Source organism: Panthera leo, chromosome A1, assembly GCF_018350215.1.
Source record: "Panthera leo isolate Ple1 chromosome A1, P.leo_Ple1_pat1.1, whole genome shotgun sequence".
NCBI classification, from domain to species: Eukaryota; Metazoa; Chordata; class Mammalia; order Carnivora; family Felidae; genus Panthera; species Panthera leo.
The window spans coordinates 168,690,648-168,715,720 of NC_056679.1; the positions used below are offsets into that span (position 1 = coordinate 168,690,648).

A 25,073-nucleotide genomic window follows, 5' to 3' on the forward strand; every position below is an offset into this window, starting at 1 on the left:
TGTGCCTGTTGGCCATCCGGATGTCTTCTTTAGAGAAGTGTCTATTCATGTTTTCTGCCCATTTCTTCACTGGGTTATTTGTTTTTCGGGTGTGGAGTTTGATGAGCTCTTTATAGATTTTGGATACTAGCCCTTTGTCCGATGTGTCATTTGCAAATATCTTTTCCCATTCCGTTGGTTGCCTTTTAGTTTTGTTGGTTGTTTCCTTTGCTGTGCAGAAGCTTTTTATCTTCATAAGGTCCCAGTTATTCACTTTTGCTTTTAATTCCCTTGCCTTTGGGGATGTGCCGAGTAAGAGATTGCTACGGCTGAGGTCAGAGAGGTCTTTTCCTGCTTTCTCCTCTAAGGTTTTGATGGTTTCCTGTCTCACATTCAGGTCCTTTATCCATTTTGAGTTTATTTTTGTGAATGGTGTGAGAAAGTGGTCTAGTTTCAACCTTCTGCATGTTGCTGTCCAGTTCTCCCAGCACCATTTGTTAAAGAGACTGTCTTTTTTCCATTGGATGTTCTTTCCTGCTTTGTCAAAGATGAGTTGGCCATACGTTTGTGGGTCTAGTTCTGGGGTTTCTATTCTATTCCATTGGTCTATGTGTCTGTTTTTATGCCAATACCATGCTGTCTTGATGATGACAGCTTTGTAGTAGAGGCTAAAGTCTGGGATTGTGATGCCTCCTGCTTTGGTCTTCTTCTTCAAAATTACTTTGGCTATTCGGGGCCTTTTGTGGTTCCATATGAATTTTAGGATTGCTTGTTCTAGTTTCGAGAAGAATGCTGGTGCAATTTTGATTGGGATTGCATTGAATGTGTAGATAGCTTTGGGTAGTATTGACATTTTGACAATATTTATTCTTCCAATCCATGAGCAGGGAATGTCTTTCCATTTCTTTATATCTTCTTCAATTACCTGCATAAGCTTTCTATAGTTTTCAGCATACAGATCTTTTACATCTTTGGTTAGATTTATTCCTAGGTATTTTATGCTTCTTGGTGCAATTGTGAATGGGATCAGTTTCTTCATTTGTCTTTCTGTTGCTTCATTGTTAGTGTATAAGAATGCAACTGATTTCTGCACGTTGATTTTGTATCCTGCAACTTTGCTGAATTCATGTATCAGTTCTAGCAGACTTTTGGTGGAGTCTATCGGATTTTCCATGTATAATATCATGTCATCTGCAAAAAGCGAAAGCTTGACTTCATCTTTGCCAATTTTGATGCCTTTGATTTCCTTTTGTTGTCTGATTGCTGATGCTAGAACTTCCAGCACTATATTAAACAGCAGCGGTGACAGTGGGCATCCCTGTCGTGTTCCTGATCTCAGGGAAAAAGCTCTCAGTTTTTCCCCGTTGAGGATGATGTTAGCTGTGGGCTTTTCATAAATGGCCTTTATGATCTTTAAGTATGTTCCTTCTATCCCGACTTTCTCAAGGGTTTTTATTAAGAAAGGGTGCTGGATTTTGTCAAAGGCCTTTTCTGCATCGATTGACAGGATCATATGGTTCTTCTCTTTTTTTTTGTTAATGTGATGTATCACGTTGATCGATTTGCGAATGTTGAACCAGCCCTGCATCCCAGGAATGAATCCCACTTGATCATGGTGAATAATTCTTTTTATATGCTGTTGAATTCGATTTGCTAGTATCTTATTAAGAATTTTTGCATCCATATTCATCAGGGATATTGGCCTGTAGTTCTCTTTTTTTACTGGGTCTCTGTCTGGTTTAGGAATCAAAGTAATACTGGCTTCATAGAATGAGTCTGGAAGTTTTCCTTCCCTTTCTATTTCTTGGAATAGCTTGAGAAGGATAGGTATTATCTCTGCTTTAAATGTCTGGTAGAACTCCCCTGGGAAGCCATCTGGTCCTGGACTCTTATTTGTTGGGAGATTTTTGATAACCGATTCAATTTCTTCGCTGGTTATGGGTCTGTTCAAGCTTTCTATTTCCTCCTGATTGAGTTTTGGAAGAGTGTGGGTGTTTAGAAATTTGTCCATTTCTTCCAGGTTGTCCAATTTGCTGGCATATAATTTTTCATAGTATTCCCTGATAATTGTTTCTATCTCTGAGGGATTGGTTGTAATCATTCCATTTTCATTCATGATTTTATCTATTTGGGTCATCTCCCTTTTCTTTTTGAGAAGCCTGGCTAGAGGTTTGTCAATTTTGTTTATTTTTTCAAAAAACCAACTCTTGGTTTCGTTGATCTGCTCTACAGTTTTTTTAGATTCTATATTGTTTATTTCTGCTCTGATCTTTATTATTTCTCTTCTTCTGCTGGGTTTAGGCTGCCTTTGCTGTTCTGCTTCTATTTCCTTTAGGTGTGCTGTTAGATTTTGTATTTGGGATTTTTCTTGTTTCTTGAGATAGGCCTGGATTGCAATGTATTTTCCTCTCAGGACTGCCTTCGCTGCGTCCCAAAGCGTTTGGATTGTTGTATTTTCATTTTCGTTTGTTTCCATATATGTTTTAATTTCTTCTCTAATTGCCTGGTTGACCCACTCATTCGTTAGTAGGGTGTTCTTTAACCTCCATGCTTTTGGAGGTTTTCCAGACTTTTTCCTGTGGTTGATTTCAAGCTTCATAGCATTGTGGTCTGAAAGTATGCATGGTATAATTTCAATTCTTGTAAACTTATGAGGGGCTGTTTTGTGACCCAGTATATGATCTATCTTGGAGAATGTTCCATGTGCACTCGAGAAGAAAGTATATTCTGTTGCTTTGGGATGCAGAGTTCTAAATATATCTGTCAAGTCCATCTGATCCAATGTATCATTCAGGGCCCTTGTTTCTTTATTGACTGTGTGTCTAGATGATCTATCCATTTCTGTAAGTGGGGTGTTAAAGTCCCCTGCAATGACCACATTCTTATCAATAAGGTTGCTTATGTTTATGAGTAATTGTTTTATATATCTGGGGGCTCGGGTATTTGGCGCATAGACATTTATAATAGTTAGCTCTTCCTGGTGGATAGACCCTGTGATTATTATATAATGCCCTTCTTCATCTCTTGTTACAGCCTTTAATTTAAAGTCTAGTTTGTCTGATATAAGTATGGCTACTCCAGCTTTCTTTTGGCTTCCAGGAGCATGATAAATAGTTCTCCATCCCCTCACTCTCAATCTAAAGGTGTCCTCAGATCTAAAATGAGTCTCTTGTAGACAGCAAATAGATGGCTCTTGTTTTTTTATCCATTCTGATACCCTATGTCTTTTGGTTGGCGCATTTAATCCATTTACATTCAGTGTTATTATAGAAAGATATGGGTTTAGAGTCATTGTGATGTCTGTATGTTTTATGCTTGTAGTGATGTCTCTGGTACTTTGTCTCACAGGATCCCCCTTAGGATCTCTTGTAGGGCTGGTTTCGTGGTGACAAATTCCTTCAGTTTTTGTTTGTTTGGGAAGACCTTTATCTCTCCTTCTATTCTAAATGACAGACTTGCTGGATAAAGGATTCTCGGCTGCATATTTTTTCTGTTTAGCACACTGTAGATATCGTGCCAAGCCTTTCTGGCCTGCCAAGTTTCAAAGGAGAGATCAGTCACGAGTCTTATAGGTCTCCCTTTATATGTGAGGGCACGTTTATCCCTTGCTGCTTTCAGAATTTTCTCTTTATCCTTGTATTTTGCCAGTTTCACTATGATATGTCGTGCAGAAGATCGATTCAAGTTACGTCTGAAGGGAGTTCTCTGTGCCTCTTGGATTTCAATGCCTTTTTCCTTCCCCAGTTCAGGGAAGTTCTCAGCTATAATTTGTTCAAGTACCCCTTCAGCACCCTTCCCTCTCTCTTCCTCCTCTGGGATACCAATTATGCGTATATTATTTTTTTTTAGTGTATCACTTAGTTCTCTAATTTTCCCCTCATACTCCTGGATTTTTTTATCTCTCTTTCTTTCAGCTTCCTCTTTCTCCATAACTTTATCTTCTAGTTCACCTATTCTCTCCTCTGCCTCTTCAAGCCGAGCCATCGTGGATTCCATTTTGTTTTGCAATTCGTTTAAAGCGTTTTTCAACTCCTCGTGACTGTTCCTTAGTCCCTCGATCTTTGTGGCAAGAGATTCTCTGCTGTCCTGTATACTGTTTTCAAGCCCAGCGATTAATTCTATGACTATTATTCTAAATTCACTTTCTGTTATATTATTTAAATCCTTTTTGATCAGTTCATTAGCTGTTGTTATTTCCTGGAGATTCTTCTGAGGGGAATTCTTCCGTTTGGTCATTTTGGAGAGTCCCTGGCGTGGTGAGGACCTGCAGTGCACTTCCCCTGTGCTGTGGTGTATAACTGGAGTTAGTGGGTGGGGCCGCAGTCCGACCCGATGTCTGCCCCCAGCCCACTGCTGGGGCCACAGTCAGACTGGTGTGTGCCTTCTCTTCCCCTCTCCTAGGGGCGGGATTCACTGTGGGGTGGCGTGTCCCGTCTGGGCTACTTGCACACTGCCAGGCTTGTGTTGCTGGGGATCTGGCGTATTAGCTGGGGTGGGTAGGCAAGGTGCACGGGGGCTGGAGGGGCAGGCTTAGCTCGCTTCTCCTTAGGTGATCCACTTCAGGAGGAGCCCTGTGGCAGCGGGAGGGAGTCAGATCCGCTGCGGGAGGTTTGGCTCCGCAGAAGCACAGAGTTGGGTGTTTGCGCGGAGCGAGCAAGTTCCCTGGCAGGAACTGGTTCCCTTTGGGATTTTGGCTGGGGGATGGGCGGGGGAGATGGCGCTGGCGCCTTTGTTCCCCGCCAAGCTGAGCTCTGCCGTCCGGGGGCTCAGCAGCTCTCCCTCCCTTTGTCCTCCAGCCTTCCCGCTTTCCGAGCAGAGCTGTTAACTTATGACCTCCCAGACGCTAAGTCGCGCTTGCTGTCGGAACACAGTCTGTCCGGCCCCTCCGCTTTTGCCAGCCAGACTCGGGGGCTCTGCTTGGCCGGCGAGCCGCCCCTCCGCCCCGGCTCCCTCCCGCCAGTCCGTGGAGCGCGCACTGCCTCGCCGCCCTTCCTACCCTCTTCCGTGGGCCTCTAGTCTGCGCTTGACTCCGGAGACTCCCTTCTGCTAATCCTCTGGCGGTTTTCTGGGTTCTTTAGGCAGGTGTAGGTGGAATCTAAGTGATCGGCAGGACGCGCTGTGAGCCCCGCGTCCTCCTACGCCGCCATCTTCCCTGCAGTATGGATTTAGATGGAGAGAAGATGTCCAGAAACCAGGACCTTTCTTGTGATGCTGTGAGATGACAAAATCAAGTGTTGATTCTTAAAACAATTTCTACATCTCTGCCCACCCCAGATAACCCTTCTATATTTTCCCCCAACTGCCTTTGCCTATTGTTTTCTTAGTCATACTTGTTCTCCGAGTGATTATATTCACTCATTCTTCACTCATTTCTTCAATTCCTACTTAGTTCTCAACCCATATATATCTAGCTTCTTCCTCGTCACCACTGAAATAGGTATCTGTAAGATCTCCAATGACTTCTACATTGCTAAATTTAACAAGTATCTTACTTGACATCCTCTCAGTATCTGATTTTGTTGACTACATGTTCTTTTTTTTCTGTTGGTGTTTTGGACCAGATATTTTGCTTCTCTTTGTGGCTACTCCTTTATAAACTCATTCTCCTTCACTAAGCCAGTCTATTTTGGAGTTACTCAAGGAATGGCCTTAGGCTACATTCACTCCCTAGATGGTTTCCTGATGATGACCCACATTTATTACTCTTGCTCAGATTTTTCCTCTGAACTCAATGTCCATGTAGTCAACTGCCTACTTGACATAACTCCTTGGATGTCTTAGAAGTAAATTTCCCATGTCTAAGGTTGAATTAACAGTCTCAACACAGAGATGCCTGGGAGGCTCAATCAGTTGAGTGTCTGATTCTTGATTTTGGCTCAGGTCATGATCCTAGGGTGGTGGGATTGAGCCCCATGTCTGGCTCCGTGTTGAGCACGGAGCCTGCTTGAGATCCTCTCTCTCTCTCTCTCTCTCTCTCTCTCTATCTCTATCTCTGTCTCTATGTCTTTCTCCTTCTGCACCCCCCCCACTTGTGCTCTCTGTCTCTCTCTAAAACAAAAAAAGACAAAACAAAACAAAAATTCATATATAAAAAAAATTTCAATACAGCCCAACCCAATACAACCTAGTTCACTCTTAGTATTCCTTATTTCAGTGAATGGCAACATAATCTATTTTATTATACACCTTAGAATATTAGGGGCCTACCTCTCCCACTTATACTATAGCTCTTATTCCAACTTGGTATTAAATATTATATTAGAATCAGTGAGCTTTTTAAAGATGAGAACAGGAAAATTTGAGTTTTCTGGGCATTCCTTTAATATGTCTGGAAAAGTTTAGTATTGTGTTAATAGAAGATTCTATTTGGGTTGTAAAAACAAAATGTATCAAACATTACCCATATAAAATTCAAAAAAAGAATTATATTTTGCTTTGCTGTCTTTGGGAATAATCTCTTCATTTGTTTACAGATAACCAAGTGGTTCTATTTTTTATGGTTTTGTAAATACACACATTGTAAATGACTCCTGTTTTAAAATTTAGTAGGTATAGAGAAAGACCATAAGATGGCTGACCCTCTCATTAGCATGTCTACGTTGTTGAAAGAGACAATCTTTAAGGGGTTGTCTTAATCTAGAAATTGTGAGATTCTTTGATTTTTGTTGTTTTCGTGACTCAAATCTTTGACTCTCTTTTCATCTACATAATGAATGTGATCCACTCTCTTACACCAATTTATATTTATCAGGAGATGATAATGGGAGTATAAGGAAAGGGGGCTTAAAGAGTGGTGGATATCTGGGAAATAGCATTTCCTGAGTTCTTACTCTGTTCCACATGTTATGCCAGATGTTTTATATATATTACCACACTGAATGTTAGCTTCACTACTCCTTTTGTGTATTTGCCTGTATTTTCCCTTTAAGACTTAGAGAATTAAAAAATATTATAATTACATATCTAGTCAGTGGTAGAAAACACATGAGTTCTTGACTGTACAGCATCTGTCTTTTTGATCACAGCATCTGCTGGATCTTATTATTTTAATAGTGTTCTTATAAGGGTAAGTTAGAAGAGATAAGTATGTCAGACAATTCAGGGGATGAGTTCTGTTTAGCTCTTTGTTTTCATGGAGTTGTCATTATCAGCTTCATAGCATAATCTTGAAAATGTTAAGCACATTTATATAACTAAGCAATCATTATGAAATTTCATTAATTTAGATATTAGTAGGGTTGAAGTTTGTCTTTGATTTATATGTTAAAATATTTTGCTGAACAGGGGTGCCTGGGTGGCTCAGTTTGACTCTTTGATTTTGGCTCAGGTCATGATCTCACTATTCATGAGTTTGAGATTCTCTGTCTCCCTTTCTCTCTGCCCCTTCCCTGTGCTCTGTCTCAAAAATATAAATAAATAAACTTATTTATTTATTTTTTTTTGCTTAGCAAATAACCTGAAAGGGGTTCTAGTGGAAATATTTGCATTTCAGTTTCTTAATAATTCATAAACATTTCCTTCATATATGTGTGTAAATCTACATATATATTTAAATATACTTAATATAATTAAAAGCAATTTCAATCTAGTTTTAGAAATAGATTTACAATAATTTTTACTCTGCAATACTTTTTTAGCTTCATATGCTGTTAATTGGAAGTATTAAAAACAATAAGACAGAACCACAGTTCTTCACAAATACTAAAAATATCCTATAAGTTAGATATTTACACTTTTAAATTATTGCAGTTATACTGAAATTTTACCTAACAGAAAGCATTATTCGTTCTATTGAAATAATAAGGAACTAAAGTTAAAACCTTTAAATTTGAGTTTAACATAAATGTCTCTAAAACATTTTATAATAACAGTGGAAAAAATAAATTATATGAGAAATCATTTGATAGCTTTCATTCCTATAATTGAATAATATATAGTGAAAAATAAACTTAAAGAATGGTTTTTATGTGACATTAAATTCACACTAACAAGAGTAGAGTTTTACCTTATATAAATAATGCAGGTCTCAACTGAAATGTAGCTATTGTAGAATTATATTTTAGAAAATAGAGTAAAAGGAATAAAACCAACCACTTGAAATGGTATAATTTTAATACAACACAAAGTGTCACTGTAGTATACATAACTTTACTCATTACTTCTAAAGCATATTTATTCAAATGGAAGTAATATCAATCTTCTCCTGATTTATGACCCTTGACTACTGTATTAGAAAATAGTTTATGGGAAAATACATCATGCATATGTCATTTATGACTCAGGGGCATAAAGAGCAAGTAATATTACTACTGGTTTTAATGCTTGGCTTAATTTCCAAAAAGTGAATGATTATTTGATTTTGTGTTGTTTTGTACTATTATCACTTAATAGTTAAAAATACTTTATATGTTATAAAGTCATAACTATTACAGCCTTTCAGAATCTTTTTTTTTTTAATTTTTAAAAATGTTTCTTATTTACTTTTGAGAGTGCATGTGCAAGAGAGAGACAGACTCTGAAGCAGGCTCCAGGCTCTGAGTTGTCAGCACAGAGCCCAATGTGGGGCTTGAATCCATGAACCATGAGATCATGATCTGAGCCAAAGTCAGACGCTTAACTGACTGAGACACCTAGGTGCCCTAAAGCCATGCAGAATCTTAAGAGATTATTTGTTTCAACCTCCTTGTCTTTCAAATTATGTAACATCTGAGGCCCAGAAATTTTAAGAGACTTGCAAAATGTCACATCGACCTTACAGTTCAGGTAAGACTTAAGTTATCTAGAGTATTATAGAGTGTGCAAATTCAGGGACCTTTTATTTTTGTCTCCAGATTTAAAAATTATGTATGTTACAAAGTTGTCCTACCTAAATAGACAATACATTCAATAACATTTATTGCATGTCTGCTAGGTGCTATGAATACAATGAAGGGTAAGATATTTATTGTCCCATGTTTTATGAAGCTTACACTTTTGTGGAGTAGACTAATATGAACAAGAAATTAACATTATGATAATTGCTATAAAATAAGGAGTTCAGATAAAAGAATAATAGAGGAACACCTACTTAAGATAGGTACTCTGGGGTCTCCCAGAAATTGGCATTTTTACTAGCTGTGAAGGACAGAAGTTGCCCCCCCCCCCCCCCCCCCCCCCCCCCGTGTGACAAATGCATGGAAAGAGTAGTCAGAGATAGGGAGTAAGTTGCACATGTAAAGGTTCTGATCTCATCTAGGTTTTACATTTATTTATGGTTTCCTATTGTGTTATACAGTCATTTATTTTCTATAATTTTTTTCTTATAATATGTATAACTTGTTTGCTCAATGGTGTTATAAGCATAAAAATCATTAATATTGTCTAGTATAGTGATTACAGTAATACTTTTAAAAAAGTAACTATTGAACAAAAGCAAGATGTTAATGTATGTGAAACTATATCATTATACATAAAGCTCAATGAGATTAATTGGAAGTAGCTAATGTTGCTTATTAATTTCATGACCAGACATGTTGATTAAAGACAGTTAGGACTAGGGATGCCTGGGTGGCTCAGTCGGTTAAGCATCTGACTTTGGCTCAGGTCATGATCTGGCATTTCATGAGTTCAAGCCCCGCATCGGGCTCTGTGCTGACAGCTCATAGCCTGGAGCCTGCTTCGGATTCTGTGTCTCCCCCTCTCTCTGCCCCTCCCCTGCTTGTGCTCTCTCTCTGTCTCTCAAAAAATGAATAAATGTTTAAAAAAAAATTAAAAAAAAAAAGGACTGCAGCCATACTATACAGCATCTACCTCCCCATCAAATCTCATTGTTTTTCCAAACCACTAAACTAAAACCCAGAAATTTATATTTTAACCCTAATTTTTGGTATTAGCATAGTGTCTCAGAATGACTAAGTGATTGCCAATATGATACAATATAATTATTTGGAACTCCTGAGAGGAGAATAAAAAAGGCCTATCTCTAAAACAGATTATTTAAGAACCCAAGGCATATGAGATGATAAAAACCTCACCTAACCAGAGGAAGCATGATGCAGCAGCACTGATATACATTTTAATTAAAGTTTTTATTTTCATATAATTACAGATTGACCTATAGTTGTAAGAATCAATACAGAGAGATCCCATGTACCCTATGCTCACATCTCCCCTATGCTCACATCTCCCCATCTTGCAAAACTATAATATAATATTATAATCCAGATATTGACATTGATACAGTAATGGAACAGAACATTTTCATCATTGCAAGGATCGTTCGTATTGCATTTTTATAGCCACACTGCCTTCCATCTCACACCCTTTTTTTAACTCCTGGCAACTGTCTTCCATTTCTACAATTTTGTCTTTTCAAGAATGTTATATAAATGGAATCACATTGTATGTGACCTTTTGAGATTGGCTTTTTATATTCATCATAATTCATCCAGGCACTTTCATTCCTTTTCATTGTTAAGTAGTATTCCATGGTGTGTATGTTAGTTTTCTAGGGCTCCCATTACAAAGTACCGCATACTTGGTGGCTTAAACAAATTTATTCTTTCATATTCTTAAATGAAGTGTTGGCAGGCTGGTTTCTTCTGATGGCTTTGAGGGAGAATCTGTTCTTTGCCTCCCTCCTAGCTTCCCTAATAGCTGGCAAACCTAGGCATTCCTTGGTTTATAGAAGCATCACTTCAATCTGCCTCCATCTCCCAGTGGTATTCTGGGTACTCTTCTCAGTATCCAGATTTTCTTCTTCTTACAAGGACACCAGTCATAAGAATTAAAGGCCCAAATCCACTCCAATATCACCTCATCTTAATTAATTACATCTGCAACAACCCTATTTCCAAATAAGATCACATTTTGAGGTTCTTAGAGGACACAATTCAACTCATTTGTCTAATCATTCACCCTTTGAAGAACATCTGATTTGTTTCCAGGCTTTGACTATTACAAATAATGATGCTTCAGACATTCATGTACAGCTTTTTTTGTGAATGTAAGTTTTAATTTTTCTGGTTTCCTACTAGCAGTGTATGCGTGATCATTTTCTCCTCATCTTTGGCAGCATTTGATGTGGGTCATCTTATTGTATTTGAGCCATTCTAATAGATGTGTACTGATACCTCATTTTTTTTTATATTGAGACTTTATTTTTTAGAGTAGTTTAACTTTCATAGCAAAATTGAGGGGAAGGTTCAGAGATTTTCCATATATCCTTGACCCTACACATGCATATCCTCCCCCGTTTTCAATACCTCTCCAGAGTGTTATATTTGTTACAATTGATGAGCCTACAGTGACACATCATTATCAGCCAAAGTCCTTAATTTAAATTACATTTCACTCCTGTCAGTTTGAACAATGTGTAATGACATGTATCCATCATTATGGTATCATACAGCATAATTTTTGCCAGAAAGCCTCTGTGCTCCAGTTATTTATCCCCCTGCCCCAATTCTCAACTGTTGTCAACTGCTGATCTTTTTATTGTCCCCATAGTTTTGCCTTTTCCAGAATGTCATATATTTAGAATCAGACATTATGTAGCCTTTTCAGATTGGCTTCTTTCACTTAGTAATATGCAGTTAAGTTTCCTCCATGTCTTTTTGTAGCTTGGTAGCTCATTTGAGTGCTGAATAATATCCCATTGTCTGGATGAATCACAGTTTATTTATCCATTCACCTACTAAAGGATATCTTGGTTGCTTCCAAGTTTAGGCAGTTATGAATAAAGCTGCTCTATGTACATCTGTGTGCAGGCTTTTGTGTGGATGCAAAATTTTAATTCCTTTGAGTAAATAAAGGAGTGTGACGCTTGATCATATGGTAGGAGTATTTTTACTTTTGTAAGTAACTGCCAAACCATCTTTTCGAGTAGCTGCACCATTTTGTATTCCTACCAGTAATGAATGAGAGCTTCTATTGTTCCACATCCTTGTCAGCATTTGATGTTGTCTGTGTTTTAGAGTTTGGTCATCTCATCACTGGATAGAGTTATCTCATTGTTGTTTTAATTTGCATGTCACTGAGGACACGTGGTGTGGGGCATCTTTTCATATACTTATTTTCCATGAGCATATCTTCTTTGGTGAGGTGTCTGTTAAGTCTTTGACCTGTTTTTTAAATCAGGTTGTTTGTTTTCTTATTGTTGACATTTAAGAGATCTTTGTGTATTTTGAATAATAGTCTTTTATCAGACGTATGTGTTTCCTATGTTCTCTCCCTGTCTATGGCTTATCTTACTGTTCTCCTGACATTGTCTTTCACAGAAAAAAAGTTTTTAATTTTCATAAACTGCAGTTTATCAATTATTTCTTTCACAGGTTGTGCCTTTGATGTTTTATCTAAAAAAAAGCTCTCACCAGACCAATGTCATCTGTGTTTTCTCCTATGTATCCTCTAGGAGTTTTGTAGTTTATGTTTTACTTTTATGTCTGATCCATTTTGAGTTAATTTTTATGAATGACATAAGGTCTGTTTTTGATTCATTTCTTGCATATGGATGACCACTTGTGCAGCACCATTTGTTGAAAATATTAACTTTTCTCCTTTATGTTTATCATTTTGGAAGACCCTATTTATTATTCAGGGTAAAGTAAAGGTGAAATAGTTTAGTATAGAGATTATAAATGCCATGAGAAGTCATGTTTAAAAAGAGCCTTTTCTCTAAACTTTATATGTGGTTTAAAATTTTTTAATTCATTATTTTTATTGAAGTATAGTTGACATACAACATTGTTAGTTTCATGTGTACAACATTGTGATTCGACATTTGTTTACATTACAAAATGGTCACTATGATAAATCTAGTTACTATCACCATATAAAGTTATTACAATACTATTGACTGTATTTCCTCTGCTGTACTTTACCTCTATGACTTACTTGTTTTATAACTGGAAGTTTGTACCTCTTAACTTCCTTTGCATATTTTTCCTGTCCTCCTATCCCCTCCCCTCTGTAACCACCAGTTTTCTCTCTGCATTTATGAGTTCATTTGTTTCTGTTCTGATTTGTTTTTTAGACTCTACATATAAGTGAAGTCATACGGTGTTTGCTTTTCTCTGCCTGACTTATTTTACTTAGCATAATACCCTCTAGGTCCATCCATGTTGTCACAAATGGCAAGATTTCGGGCACCTGGGTGGCTCAGTCGGTTGCGCATCTGACTCTTGATTTCTGCTCAGGTCATGATCCCAGGGTCATGGGATTGAGCCCTGCATAGGGCTCCACCGTGAGCATGGAGCCTGCTTAAAATTCTCTCTCTCTCTCTCTCTCTCTCTCTCTCTCTCTCTCTCCCCCCACTCATATGCTAGCTATTTCTCTCTGTTAAAAAAAAAAAGTCAAGTTTCATTCTTTTTTTATGGCTGAGTATATGTTTCATTATGTAGATGTATATTTTTATATATATATTTTATAAATTTATATATATATATTTATATATATTTGGATAATATATATCCACACAACACCACATTGCCTTTATCCATTGATTATTGATGGACACTTAGGGTGCTTCCATATCTTGGCTATTATAAATGCTGCAGTGAAAATGCGGTGTGTGTATCTTTTTGAATTACTGTTTTTGTTTTCTTTGGGTAAATATCCAGATTTGGAATTGCTGGATTGTCTGATATTTCTATTCTTTTTTTTTTATTTCAACTTTCTGTAATGGTTTAATCCCTTAAAAATTTTATTTAGTATTTAATGAAGCTAAAACTAATTTATGTGATACAGTCATTTTCTGGTTGAAAAATACTTCTAACTCTTTAATATTTTTCTCTTAAGTCTATAGCCTAGTTGTTACTGGCTATGCATTCTATACAACCATATAATGTTTCTTATATTTCAGCCATTAAAAAAAATTATTTTAGGTAGAGACAGAGAATGAGCAGGGGAGAGGAGCAGAAGGAGAGAGAATCTTAAGCAGGATCCATGCTCAGCACAGAGCCTGAGGTAGGGCTTGGTCCCAGGACCCTGGGATCATGACCTTAGCTGAAATCAGCAGTCGAACACCCAGGGCAACTGGGTGGCTCAGTCAGTTAAGCGGGCCGACACTTGATTTCAGTTCAGCTCATGATCTCGTGGTTCGCAGTTCAAGCCTCACATCAGGCTCTGTGCTGACATTGCAGAGACTGCTTGGGATTCTCCCTTTTCTTCCACCTCTGCCCCTAACCTGCTGTCTCTCTCTCTCTCTCTCTCTCTCTCTCTCTCTCAATAAATAAATAAATAAATAAATAAATACACAAACAACAACAAAAAACGGGTGGTGCCCCTAGTTTAGTCATTTAAAATGGACCAAAAACAGGTATCATCTCTCTTAGGGTTTGTGTTAGTTTTCTATTCCTGCTGTAATAAATTGCCACAAACTTGGTAATTTAAAACAACACAAATTTATTCTCTTATATTTCTGGAGATCAGATGTTGGAAATGAGTCTTGTGGGCCTAAAAGCAAGTTGTTGATGGGGCTGATTTCTTCTGCAGGCTCTTGGGGAGAATCCACTTTTCTGTTTATCCAGCTTCTAGAGACTTTGCTTATTCCTTGGCTCTTGGCTCCACATCACAGTGCCTTTTATTCCCCCCCCCCCCCTTTTTGTTTTTTGGTCACATTGTCTTCTCTGACATTGTCCCTTTTACTTCTCTCTTATCAGATGCTTATGTTTATATTGGGCTCACCTGGATAATCTAAACTAACTTCCCCATTCCACCATCCTTAACTTACAAAACTCCCTTTTGCTACTATATAAGGTAACATATTCCTAGGTTCTGGGGAGAAGGGTGTAGTCGTTTTTGGGGGCCTGCTATACAATTGAAGAGATATTCAAATGTAGGTGTTTTGCTCCCATATATGTATTTCTTTGAATTTTTTGTCCTAATATTCTATTCATATTTACTATTTTGTAATTATCGCTCCTTATTAGTCATTTCATATTTTATTTTTGAAGTTTATTTTCATTCCTTTAATTATTATTATTTTTTTATTTTGCATTTTTCCCTATTGGTCTTTAGGAACTTGATTTACAGAAGGTTAATGGTAGTAGTAATGGTTTTAGAGCATTATTATTTTCAAGTATAATTTCCTATTAATTGGTATACTTTTGTGAAATCATTCACCCTCTTTTTTGGACTCATTCTGGAGATACATAAATACATGTTTTTACCATCTTACTTGGTACATTTTAAATTGTGCCCTATCCTTTTGTCATGCAATTCTTTTGGTGGTGAGGAGATACAAACAAGGAACCTTCAAGAAGCTTTAAGTTCATGTGGGTGTAATTTTTTCCAGAACTCAGTCCTTATGAATTTGTGTTCACAAAAGTGGCCTTTAAAAATGAACTTTCTCTGAAGAGATTCACAGAGAAAAAGATCTATAACCAATTTATTATGAAAAAAGGACTTACTACTTAATATGCAAACCAGCAGGAATTTATCAGGAAAATCTGTGTGGATTTAGAACGCAGTTCACGGATTGTTGAATGATGATGATATAAATGATAATTGCTACTTACTGAATTCTTACTTGATGGGAGGCACTATGCTAACAAGTTTTTTAAATATTATCTCATTGTATTCAGAACAACCCTGACAATTTGGTATTATTATCAATTTTTCCCATGCTAAAACTGAAGATGAGAAAATCAACATGATTAAGCCATTAAATTGAATCTGTTCTCATTTGATATAATTATACTCTTACCATTATGCCATGATGATTTTACTTGGGAGGCAGTAATGAGCTCTGACAGTATGGTATATCCTTCTTCATTACTTTGGCCATGAACTCCACTGGTTAGGGGGATTTGTCTTTTGAACATTGCTAGGTTTCTGTTATAAATAATCTTGGGCTGCCTGGGTGTCTCATTTAAGCATCTGACTCTTGATTTCAGCTCAGGTCATTATCTCATGGTTCATGAGATTGAACCCTGCATCAGGCTCAGTGCTGACAGCGCAGAGCCTGCTTGAATTCTCTCCCCCTCTTTCTCTCGCCCTGCTCACCTTCTCTCTCAAAATAAATAAACATTAAAACAAAAACTTTTCTCATTAGTTCTTTTCCCAAATTTCACTCAATTCTCCACCTGAGTTCTCTTTTTGTCAGTTTCACCTGAAACTCATTGCAGTATAATGAGGAGATTTTAGCTCTCCTAATAGCATTCCCTGAGGTTGTACCCTGCTCAATTTGATTGAAATTGAGTTTTCAAAATATCGATCAACATTGTATGTATAAAAAGATCTCTCTTAGTGGGCATTTCTTCTGCCTATGATTACTTATTCAATTAGTATCGATCCATATAAATTCCGATTTAAGAAAGTAACATTTTCTGATCTTATTGTCCAGTTTCGAAGTTTTCCCTTATTGACAGTCTGTTGTCATTTACATATTAATTACCTATTTTCAATGATACATGGCACAGTTCTTTAAGATATTAGTATACTATATATGACAGTGTTTCTAGAGGTGTTTGTTCTCCACCACCACTCCCTGTTTTCTTGTGGCTTTAATGTGGGTGAATTAGTTTGAAATTCCCTTTGGGGCAGATTTCAAGGTATAAAAGGTCACAGAAAGGCAACATGTGGCCTATGTAGTTCTGTAAAGAATTGGGGAAGTATATTATCTTTATAGTGATGTATTGGAAAGATCTGGGGACTTATGTTATGCTCATTTCCTCAGTGACAGCTCAGTCCTCAGTCCTCATCAGAACAGCTTTCTTCAACTCTTAAAACACACCCCTCACAAAATAAACACAGCTTCTTCCCAGGTTGTCACTTTGATTTAGTTTATTTTACCTGAGGCACAGATCTGACTTCAGCTATATTCCATTTGAGATTTGAAGTAAATTGAGATTCTGCTTTAGTCATATTAATTCATTTTAGGCCCTACACTTCTCAACCTAAGTGTCTGTACTCTGTGAGGTAGATGGCTTAGTTGTAAAGTAAAATGAACACCATACATTATAATATATTTCAAAGCATCTTGAATTTGTTTTTTGCTTCCAAATATTTTCTTCCATTTTGCTAATGCTAACATTTAGTAACTATCGTGATGATGCAAAAGCTGTTTGGTTTTATCATTCTAATGATTCTGAAGGACTGTTATAAAGGTGAAAATGAAAGGAAGCAGAAGCGTAATACATGTATAGTTTCCTTGAAAGGCTCTGTTTCTTAAAGAAGTTGAACTAATTTATATTTAATGTGTTCTTTTTCAGTATTGTGCTTCTGCTAAGCCAGAAACAGTCACTTGAAGAGCTGAAACAGTCAGTCCAGCAGTTGAGATGCACTGAGGCAAAGTTTACAGCACAGAAAGAATTACTAGAACAAAAAGTACAAGAAAACGATGGGAAAGAGCCACCTCCAGTAGTAAATTATGAAGAAGATGCACGATCAGTTACATCTATGGTAAGCCAAAGAGTAATCAAATGAGAAACTTGAAAGAGAAGTATCTAGGTAATAAATGAATATAAAAATTAATTCTTTTGCTATGACAAATTGTTTTTCTTGTTAATATGCAGGCCCTGTTAAACTTGTTTGTAAATGCAAAATAGATTTGTCAGTCATGTCAGGTCACCTGGAGAACATTTTTGGGAACCACCTGTAGAGTCAGAGGAAAAGCTCTTCTCTGGCCTTTAAAACTGAATACAAAGACTGCACATGTTTTTATTCCTGGAAGACAGAAGGTAGAGTGTTATTACTAAGATAGAAGTAAGAAATAAGGAGAAAGCTATTTATTATTTTTTTCTTCTTAAGAACAGTAAAATCTTATTTGTCTGAGATTGATGATATGTTTATTATTTTCACAACACATTTGATTTTGTTTAAAAATAGATTTTTTTTACTTATATTCTTAAACTACAGTAAACACATTCAAACCCACCAACTAGAAATTCAACTACATTTTATATTTTCATGACCTGTTTAAGAATGCCTAGTATAAATACTTTCCCTCCCCTTCTCTCCCTTCCTGCCTCCCTCCCTCTCTTCTTTCCTTTTTTTCCTTCTTCCTTTCCATCTTAGGTTGGTGGTTCTCATCAAGAGGACAGTTTTGCCCTCCAGGGGACATCTGGCAATGTCTCCAGATATTTTTGGTTGTTACAGTTAGTGGTATCTGATGGGTAGAGGCCACTGATGCCTCTAAACATCCTATAATGCACAAGACAACCTTTGCCTTCATATTCCAAACAAAAAAGTATCGAACTCAAAATATCAGTAGTGCCCAGGCTAAAAAAGCCTGAGGTATGTCCTTGGCTTTTTCTGTGAGTAGCTGTATGTGGTCCATAAATAGAACCAGCATAGTTGATGATGCTCTAGCTGATATTTTAGTCATTTTTAGTTTATGTGGTTCTGAATAGTACAACTTGATTATTAAACATATTCAGATGTCTCTATTGAAAGAAAAGGCAGTATTTGAAAATGTGATAAATGAATATGAAATATTTAAATTATTATGGTTGTTCCCATTTTTGTTATTAATTGAGCCATGTTAATCTGTAAGTTACATGACTCAAATTAATGGCAGTGTTAACCAATACACTTATGCTTCAGTAGTGAATGCTTTTGTGGAGGAGTGCCTTAAAGAACTGTACCACTAAGATGGGCCACAGATTATGTATTCATTTAAAAAAATTTTTTTTAATGTTTATTTATTTTTGACAGAGAGACAGAGCATGAGCAAAGTGGGGGAGGGCGAAGAGAGAGAGGGAGACACAGAATCTGAAACAGGCTCCAGGCTCCGAGCTGTCAGCACAGAGCCCGGCATGGGGCTTGAACTCACGGACAGTGAGATCATGACCTGAGCTGAAGTCAGATGCTCAACCGACTGAGCCACCCAGGCGCCTTGATTGTGTATTCTTATACATGTGATTAAAATGTATAATCAGAGTTAGGATTGTATAGTCAGGTTCTTAGAGATGTTGATGTTTATTTTGGCTCTATAATTCAATTACAGTGAAAGCCCATCTATTTATTTACAGAAATCTAAAAAAAAAATTGTGGAGGCAGAAAACATAATCATCTCTGTCAGGAGAAGCCATATTAATGTCTTTTTTTTAAAACTAGGTCTAATTTTGGCCAAAATTCCAAGGAGAGAATGATAAATATTAAGTACTGTGCAGAAATTCTCTATTGTCTGGGCATAAGTATGTTTCATTTATTCATTTGAGCAATATTTATTGAGTCAAGCACATTTCTAGATGGCTTAAGATACATCAGTGAATAAAACTAATTTAAAAAACCTCTCTTAGAGGTCACATTCTGTAGTGAGTGGCAGTTAATAAATGAGTAATAAATTATATACTATTTTGGAAGATGCTAAATGCCAAGAAATAGAAACAGAGCAGGGTAGAGGGTTGGGGGTCTAGAAGTTGGGACACAATTTTAAATCCAAGTCAGAATAACCATCACTGGGTAGTTGACATTTGAACAAAGACTGGAGACAGGGAGCTACTACACCCCTTCATTTCTGGGGAAAGAGCATTTCAGTCAGAGGGTGCACCTGTTGCAAAGGCTATAATGCAGGAGCATGTTGGACTATTCAAGGTATGATTAAGGAAGTCTGAGTGGAGGGGAAAGTGAGAGTATGGGGAATGAGATTAGAGAAGTATTAGGGAATAGACCTTGGGGCTTTGTGGACCATAATTAAGGCTTATGACTTTTCTCTGAGTGAAATGGGAAGCCACTAGGGTGGAGAGTAATAACAGAGGAATGACATGCTCTGACTTTTTATTTAGATGGATTGCTGCAGCAACTATGTTGAGAATTTACTTAAGGGAATAAGGATGGAAGAATGAGATTATTGTAGTAACCCACATTATAGAAGATCATGGTTTGGGCAAGGATGGTAGCATGGGAAGTAGCAAGAAGTGTTTAGCTTCTGGATACATTTTGAAGGTTGAGCCCAGGAGATTTCCTATGGATTAAATGTGAGTTATGAGAGAGAATAGTCAAGGATGATTTTAAGGTTTTTAGCAGGAGAACTACAGGAATACAATTTGTTTCGAGTGAATGGAAAGATATACCTACGTAGCTATGATGAGGCAGAGCAAGATTTCAGTTTGTCTTTCTAAAAAAACAAGTCATTGTCAAAATTTGGTATTTGGGCCTTGTGTTCAGGAGTGCGATTTGGATTGGAGATATAAATTTGAGAGTCTAGGTATCATATGGTATTTAAAATCATTTGACTAGGGATGCCTGGGTGGCTCAGTCGGTTAAGCATCCGACTTTGGCTCAGGTCATGATCTCACAGCTGGTGAGTTTGAGCCCTGCATGGGGCTCTGTGCTGAGAGCTCAGAGCCTGGAGTCTGCTTCAGATTCTGTGACTCCTTTACTATCCTATATGATAATAAGTATTATCCTATATGTACCAGGACCCTTTCTTGATTCTTAATAACTATGTGTATATGCATTCTTTCAGAGGAACTTCTGAAGTTTTTTCTTTTACTTGGGTTTTGAAAATCTTAGCTAGTAAATCTTTTGTTCTCTGAATAGTTTATAATATTTCCTTGTCTCCACGTGGGTGATTCTGTGTCTCCCTCTCTCTCTCTGCCCCTCCCTTGCTCACGCTCTGCCTCTCTCTCTCTCTCTCTCTCTCTCTCTCAAAAATAAATAAACATTAAAAAAAATAATAAAATCATTTGACTGTAGGCAGTCACCAAGTGAGAGAGAATAGAGAAGAAAAAAGAATCAAGGACTGAACTCTGGGGCACTTCAAGTTAGGTGGTCTAGAAAAGGAAGACCTGGTGGGAGACTAAGGAGTGACCAGTGAGGTAGTAGAAAATCAAGGTAATTTGGTGTCCTTCAAGTATTCCAAGGAGAAATGAGTTCCAGAATTTGGGACATGCTGGATTAAGGCAAAAGAAACCTTTGTACTAACTGCAGGTTTTTTGGAACTTTTAATATCCATTGCCTATGAAGGGAAGTATAGCATGGGATGTAGTGTCTCTGAAAATATTGACCTAATTCCTTTTCAGAGAGTATCCTAAAGGGACCATAGTGCAATGGAATATACTTTGGGAAATACTGAATTAGAAGAGACTTCCGTTCTTTTCTGATTGGGTTGTTGACAGATTAAACGTGCTGCTGATAATTCTAAAGGCATTTTGAGTTGTCTAAATGTTCTCTAAACCCAAGGATTATTTTATTTTATTTTATTTTATTTTATTTTATTTTATTTTATTTTATCCTTCAATTCTAGCTGTGCAGGACAGAGGAATTTGCCTTTTGGAAAATATTAGGAAGGTGAACTTTTATGACTGTCCTTGGATACTGATGGAAATACCAGAATTTTCTAATCCCTGAGTATCATTAGCTGACTTTACTATTTTTAAAATTAATTAATTAATTAATTTAAAAGTATTACCTTTCTTCATGTTTGCTTTTAGTTGTCTAGATGTAAGAACGTAAGCTTTCAATCAGTATCTGTTGAGTTGAGGAAATCGACTTTATTTTCACTCCAGAGTAATCTAGTTGTTTTACTTTATAATAGCATGTGCTATGCACCAAATATAATAATTTTTGTTGAATCTTTCTTATATGTCGGATATATCTAGAATTGATGGTACTATATAATGAGTTCTTACTTTTTAAATATGGTTAGCTATTCTGAAAGATAATTGCCTTTACTTTGATGTTTCTGAAATTGCACATTTTTAAGCTCTTTTGCTAGACTAATATGCAATATATATTTATCTTCTCTGCAAATCTTATTAAGTTCTGCTTAGTTGAACAGCACTATCAATAAAATCCTGTTTTGTTATATTTACAACCAACAAAATATATGGTTTGTTGACTAAATATTGTCTGTCATTATGACTCAGTAGTAGTCCATTTTACAGTACTGTCTGATATTTTCAATTTTATAGTTAAACACTGAAATGGACTGAATATCAGTTGAGGTTGACAGCATCATTGAAGCTTTTTCTGTTTTCATTATCAGGTACACTTTCTTTCTTTAAATGCAAATTCAAAGACTTGCTCATCAAATACATTAAGAAAAGTATGAGACAAAAAATCAGGAGACCCGAATTGAGCTTTGCCTCTGCTTTGTAACCACAGTCAGTTTCCTTAACATTTCTGAGTTTTCCTTTCTGTAAAATGAGGAAATGAATATTTATCCACCTTGCCTGATAAGATTTCTGACACTGAAATGAGATAATGTATATGAAGTGTTATTAAAACATGGGTTTTATTTCAGTTTTTTCTATAAGATACCTTAGTTCACATGTAAATTAATTAGTAAATACTGAGTTATAATTTATAGAATTTTCTGTAGGATTATCTTATGTATTTCTTATTTATAAAGGCAAAGCCTTAATTAATTTCTCTGAGTACATAGTAGTACATGTACATGTACAAATAAAGGGGTCTTTGTGTCTCTTTTTTAGTTTCCCAGTTTTCTACCTCAGAGGTAACCTTCTAGAAGCATTGTATACAAATGAAAACATAAATGTTCATTATATGCCCCCTGCTCTTACACAGATGGTAGTATATACAACAATATTGTTTTGTACCTTGCTTTTTAACCTAATATATTTTAGATATCATTTCATAATAGTGCATATACAGTTGCTTTTTTTTCATTTGTTCAAACAACAAATATTTATTGTCAGGTGTCCTATATCATTTTAGTTTGGAGGATGTAGTAGTGTACAAGATAAACAGTTTTTTCTGTTCTCATGGACTTTCAACTCTAAGTGGGTATAAATAGTTAAATATATATATATTAAATAGTAAATATATTAAATAGTAAACATATAATTAAATATATATGTGAAGTGGTGGTAAGTTCTTCGGAGAAAAATAAAAAAAAGATAGAAGAAAAAGGGTGATGGGATGTGTTTTTTTTTTTCAATGTTTATTTATTTTTGAGAGAGAGAGAGCAGGAGAGGGGGAGAGAGAGAGGGAGACAGAGAATCCCAAGCAGGCTCTGTGCTGATAACAGTGAGCCCGATAGGGGACTCAAACTCACAAACCATGAGATCGTGACCTGAGCTGAAGTTGGCCACTTAATCAACCAAGTCACCCTGGCACCCCGGGAGGTGTTTTTGTTTTGTTTTGTTTTTTAAATTTTTTAATATTTATTTATTTTTGACAGAGAGAGAGACAGACAGACAGACAGACAGAGCATGAGTTGGGTAGGGGCAGAGAGAGAGAGGGAGACACAGAATCTGAAGCAGGCTCCAGGCTCCAAGCTGTCAGCACAGAGCCCAATGTGGGGCTCGAAGTCACGGACCATGAGAGCATGACCTGAGTGAAGTTGGACTCTTAACTGACTGAGCCACCCAGGCACCCTGGGCAGTATTTTTATATATAGGGTTGTCAAGGAAGGCTTCATTATTAAAGTGTCATTTATGCAAAGATCTGAAAGAACTAAGGGAGCAAATGATGAGACTGCCTGAGATGAGAATATTCCAGAGCACAGTAAAAGAGAATAAATTAGAGATGGGGACAGAGGAGTAGACATATAGTCATGTAGATTATTGTAAAGACTTTGATGCTAACTGTTAGAGAAATTAGAAGCCATTGAAGATTCTCAGCAAAGGAATGACATGTTTACATGGTTTCCAGCCTTTTGTTATAATAAAGACAGCTTTGGTGAATAACAATGCCAGTTATAGATGTTGATTATTATGTTAATATTGAATTAATATATAAGTTTTGTAGATTAATAAATTTTTGCTTCTAGATTTCCTATGGCATGAATTTTATCATGCTGAACTTTCAGTGGCTTCGTAGGCCATTAATATTATTAAGTTATCCTAGGATCTGATACCTAAAGTATATTTACAGCTGTATATTATGCTTTGTGTTTATTTGGTGTATATATTTCTAATACATAAAACAGAGAAGTTAAGAGATGATTGAGATGATGTTGCAAAAGCCTTGTTAACTTTTCCAAATGTTTTCCAAAAGTCAAGATTCGTTAACATCACTAATCAGGGAAATGCCAGTCAAAACCACAATGAGGTATCATCACTTCTCACCTGTTAAAATGGCTATTACCAAAAAGTTGAGAAACAACAAGTGTTGGTGAGGATGTGGAGAAAAAGGAACCCTTGTACACTGTTGGTGGGAATGCAAACTGGTTCAGCCACTGTGGAAAGCAGTATGGAGTTTCCTCAAAAAATTAAATATAGAACTTACCATATGATCCAGCAATTCCATTTCTGGGTATTTATCTGAAGGAAACAAAAATAGTAACTTGAAAAGCTATCTCACCCCCATGTTCATAGCAGCATTATTCATAACAGCCAAGATATGGAAACAACCTGAGTGTCCCATCAGTGGATTAAATATAAAGAAGAGGTGGATATATACATACAATGGAATGTTGTTCATGATAAAAGAGAATGAAATCTTGCTTGATATCTTACTGATATCTTCAGTATCAGGTGGAAAAAAAACCCTTAAAATTTCAAAATGCTTTCAATTTATATTTTAACTATTTTCTGTGCTCATATGCATATGCAGTATATATATGGGCCAAATCAAGTAAATAGTAAAAGAAAAGTAACTTTTTCATTTATATGTATCTATATGTCTATATATGTGTTTATGCATAGCACAAACCAAATGAAAAAACTGCTTTTCATTTATATATACATATATTCATATGTGAAAAAATGTGTATATATATATTTCATTTTTTTTTTTTTTTTTTTTTAATTTTTTTTTTTCAACGTTTTTTATTTATTTTTGGGACAGAGAGAGACAGAGCATGAACGGGGGAGGGGCAGAGAGAGAGGGAGACACAGAATCGGAAACAGGCTCCAGGCTCCGAGCCATCAGCCCAGAGCCTGACGCGGGGCTCGAACTCACAGACCGTGAGATCGTGACCTGGCTGAAGTCGGACGCTTAACCGACTGCGCCACCCAGGCGCCCCGTGTATATATATATTTCAAACTTACCTTTTAAAGTGTGGCTTTCTTAATATTTTAGCATAAACTAATGGCCAGGGGTTAATTAGCCCTAAAAAGAAAAAAAATAAAAGGAGAAAGTTAGGCAAGAATTAAATATCTACTATGGTTAATATAAATCAGAAGGTTTAATCACCCAGAGTCATTCAGTCATTTGGGATTCATCAATTGTTTTTTGATTATTTAGTACACGAATATTAT

The 25,073-nt window shown here is 36.5% G+C and overlaps 1 protein-coding gene across 9 annotated transcripts in view; it reads left to right on the top strand.

Moving 5' to 3' along the window:
- The window catches only part of FER (FER tyrosine kinase), a 445,463-nt gene that overhangs the window by 114,222 nt on the left and 306,168 nt on the right, over nucleotides 1-25,073 (top strand). For all 9 annotated transcript variants that reach the window (XM_042944781.1, XM_042944800.1, XM_042944791.1 and 6 more), the window contains one exon: nucleotides 17,172-17,361. In XM_042944781.1, the coding sequence (XP_042800715.1) occupies nucleotides 17,172-17,361 (190 nt within the window). The remainder of the gene's footprint in view (nucleotides 1-17,171; nucleotides 17,362-25,073) is intronic.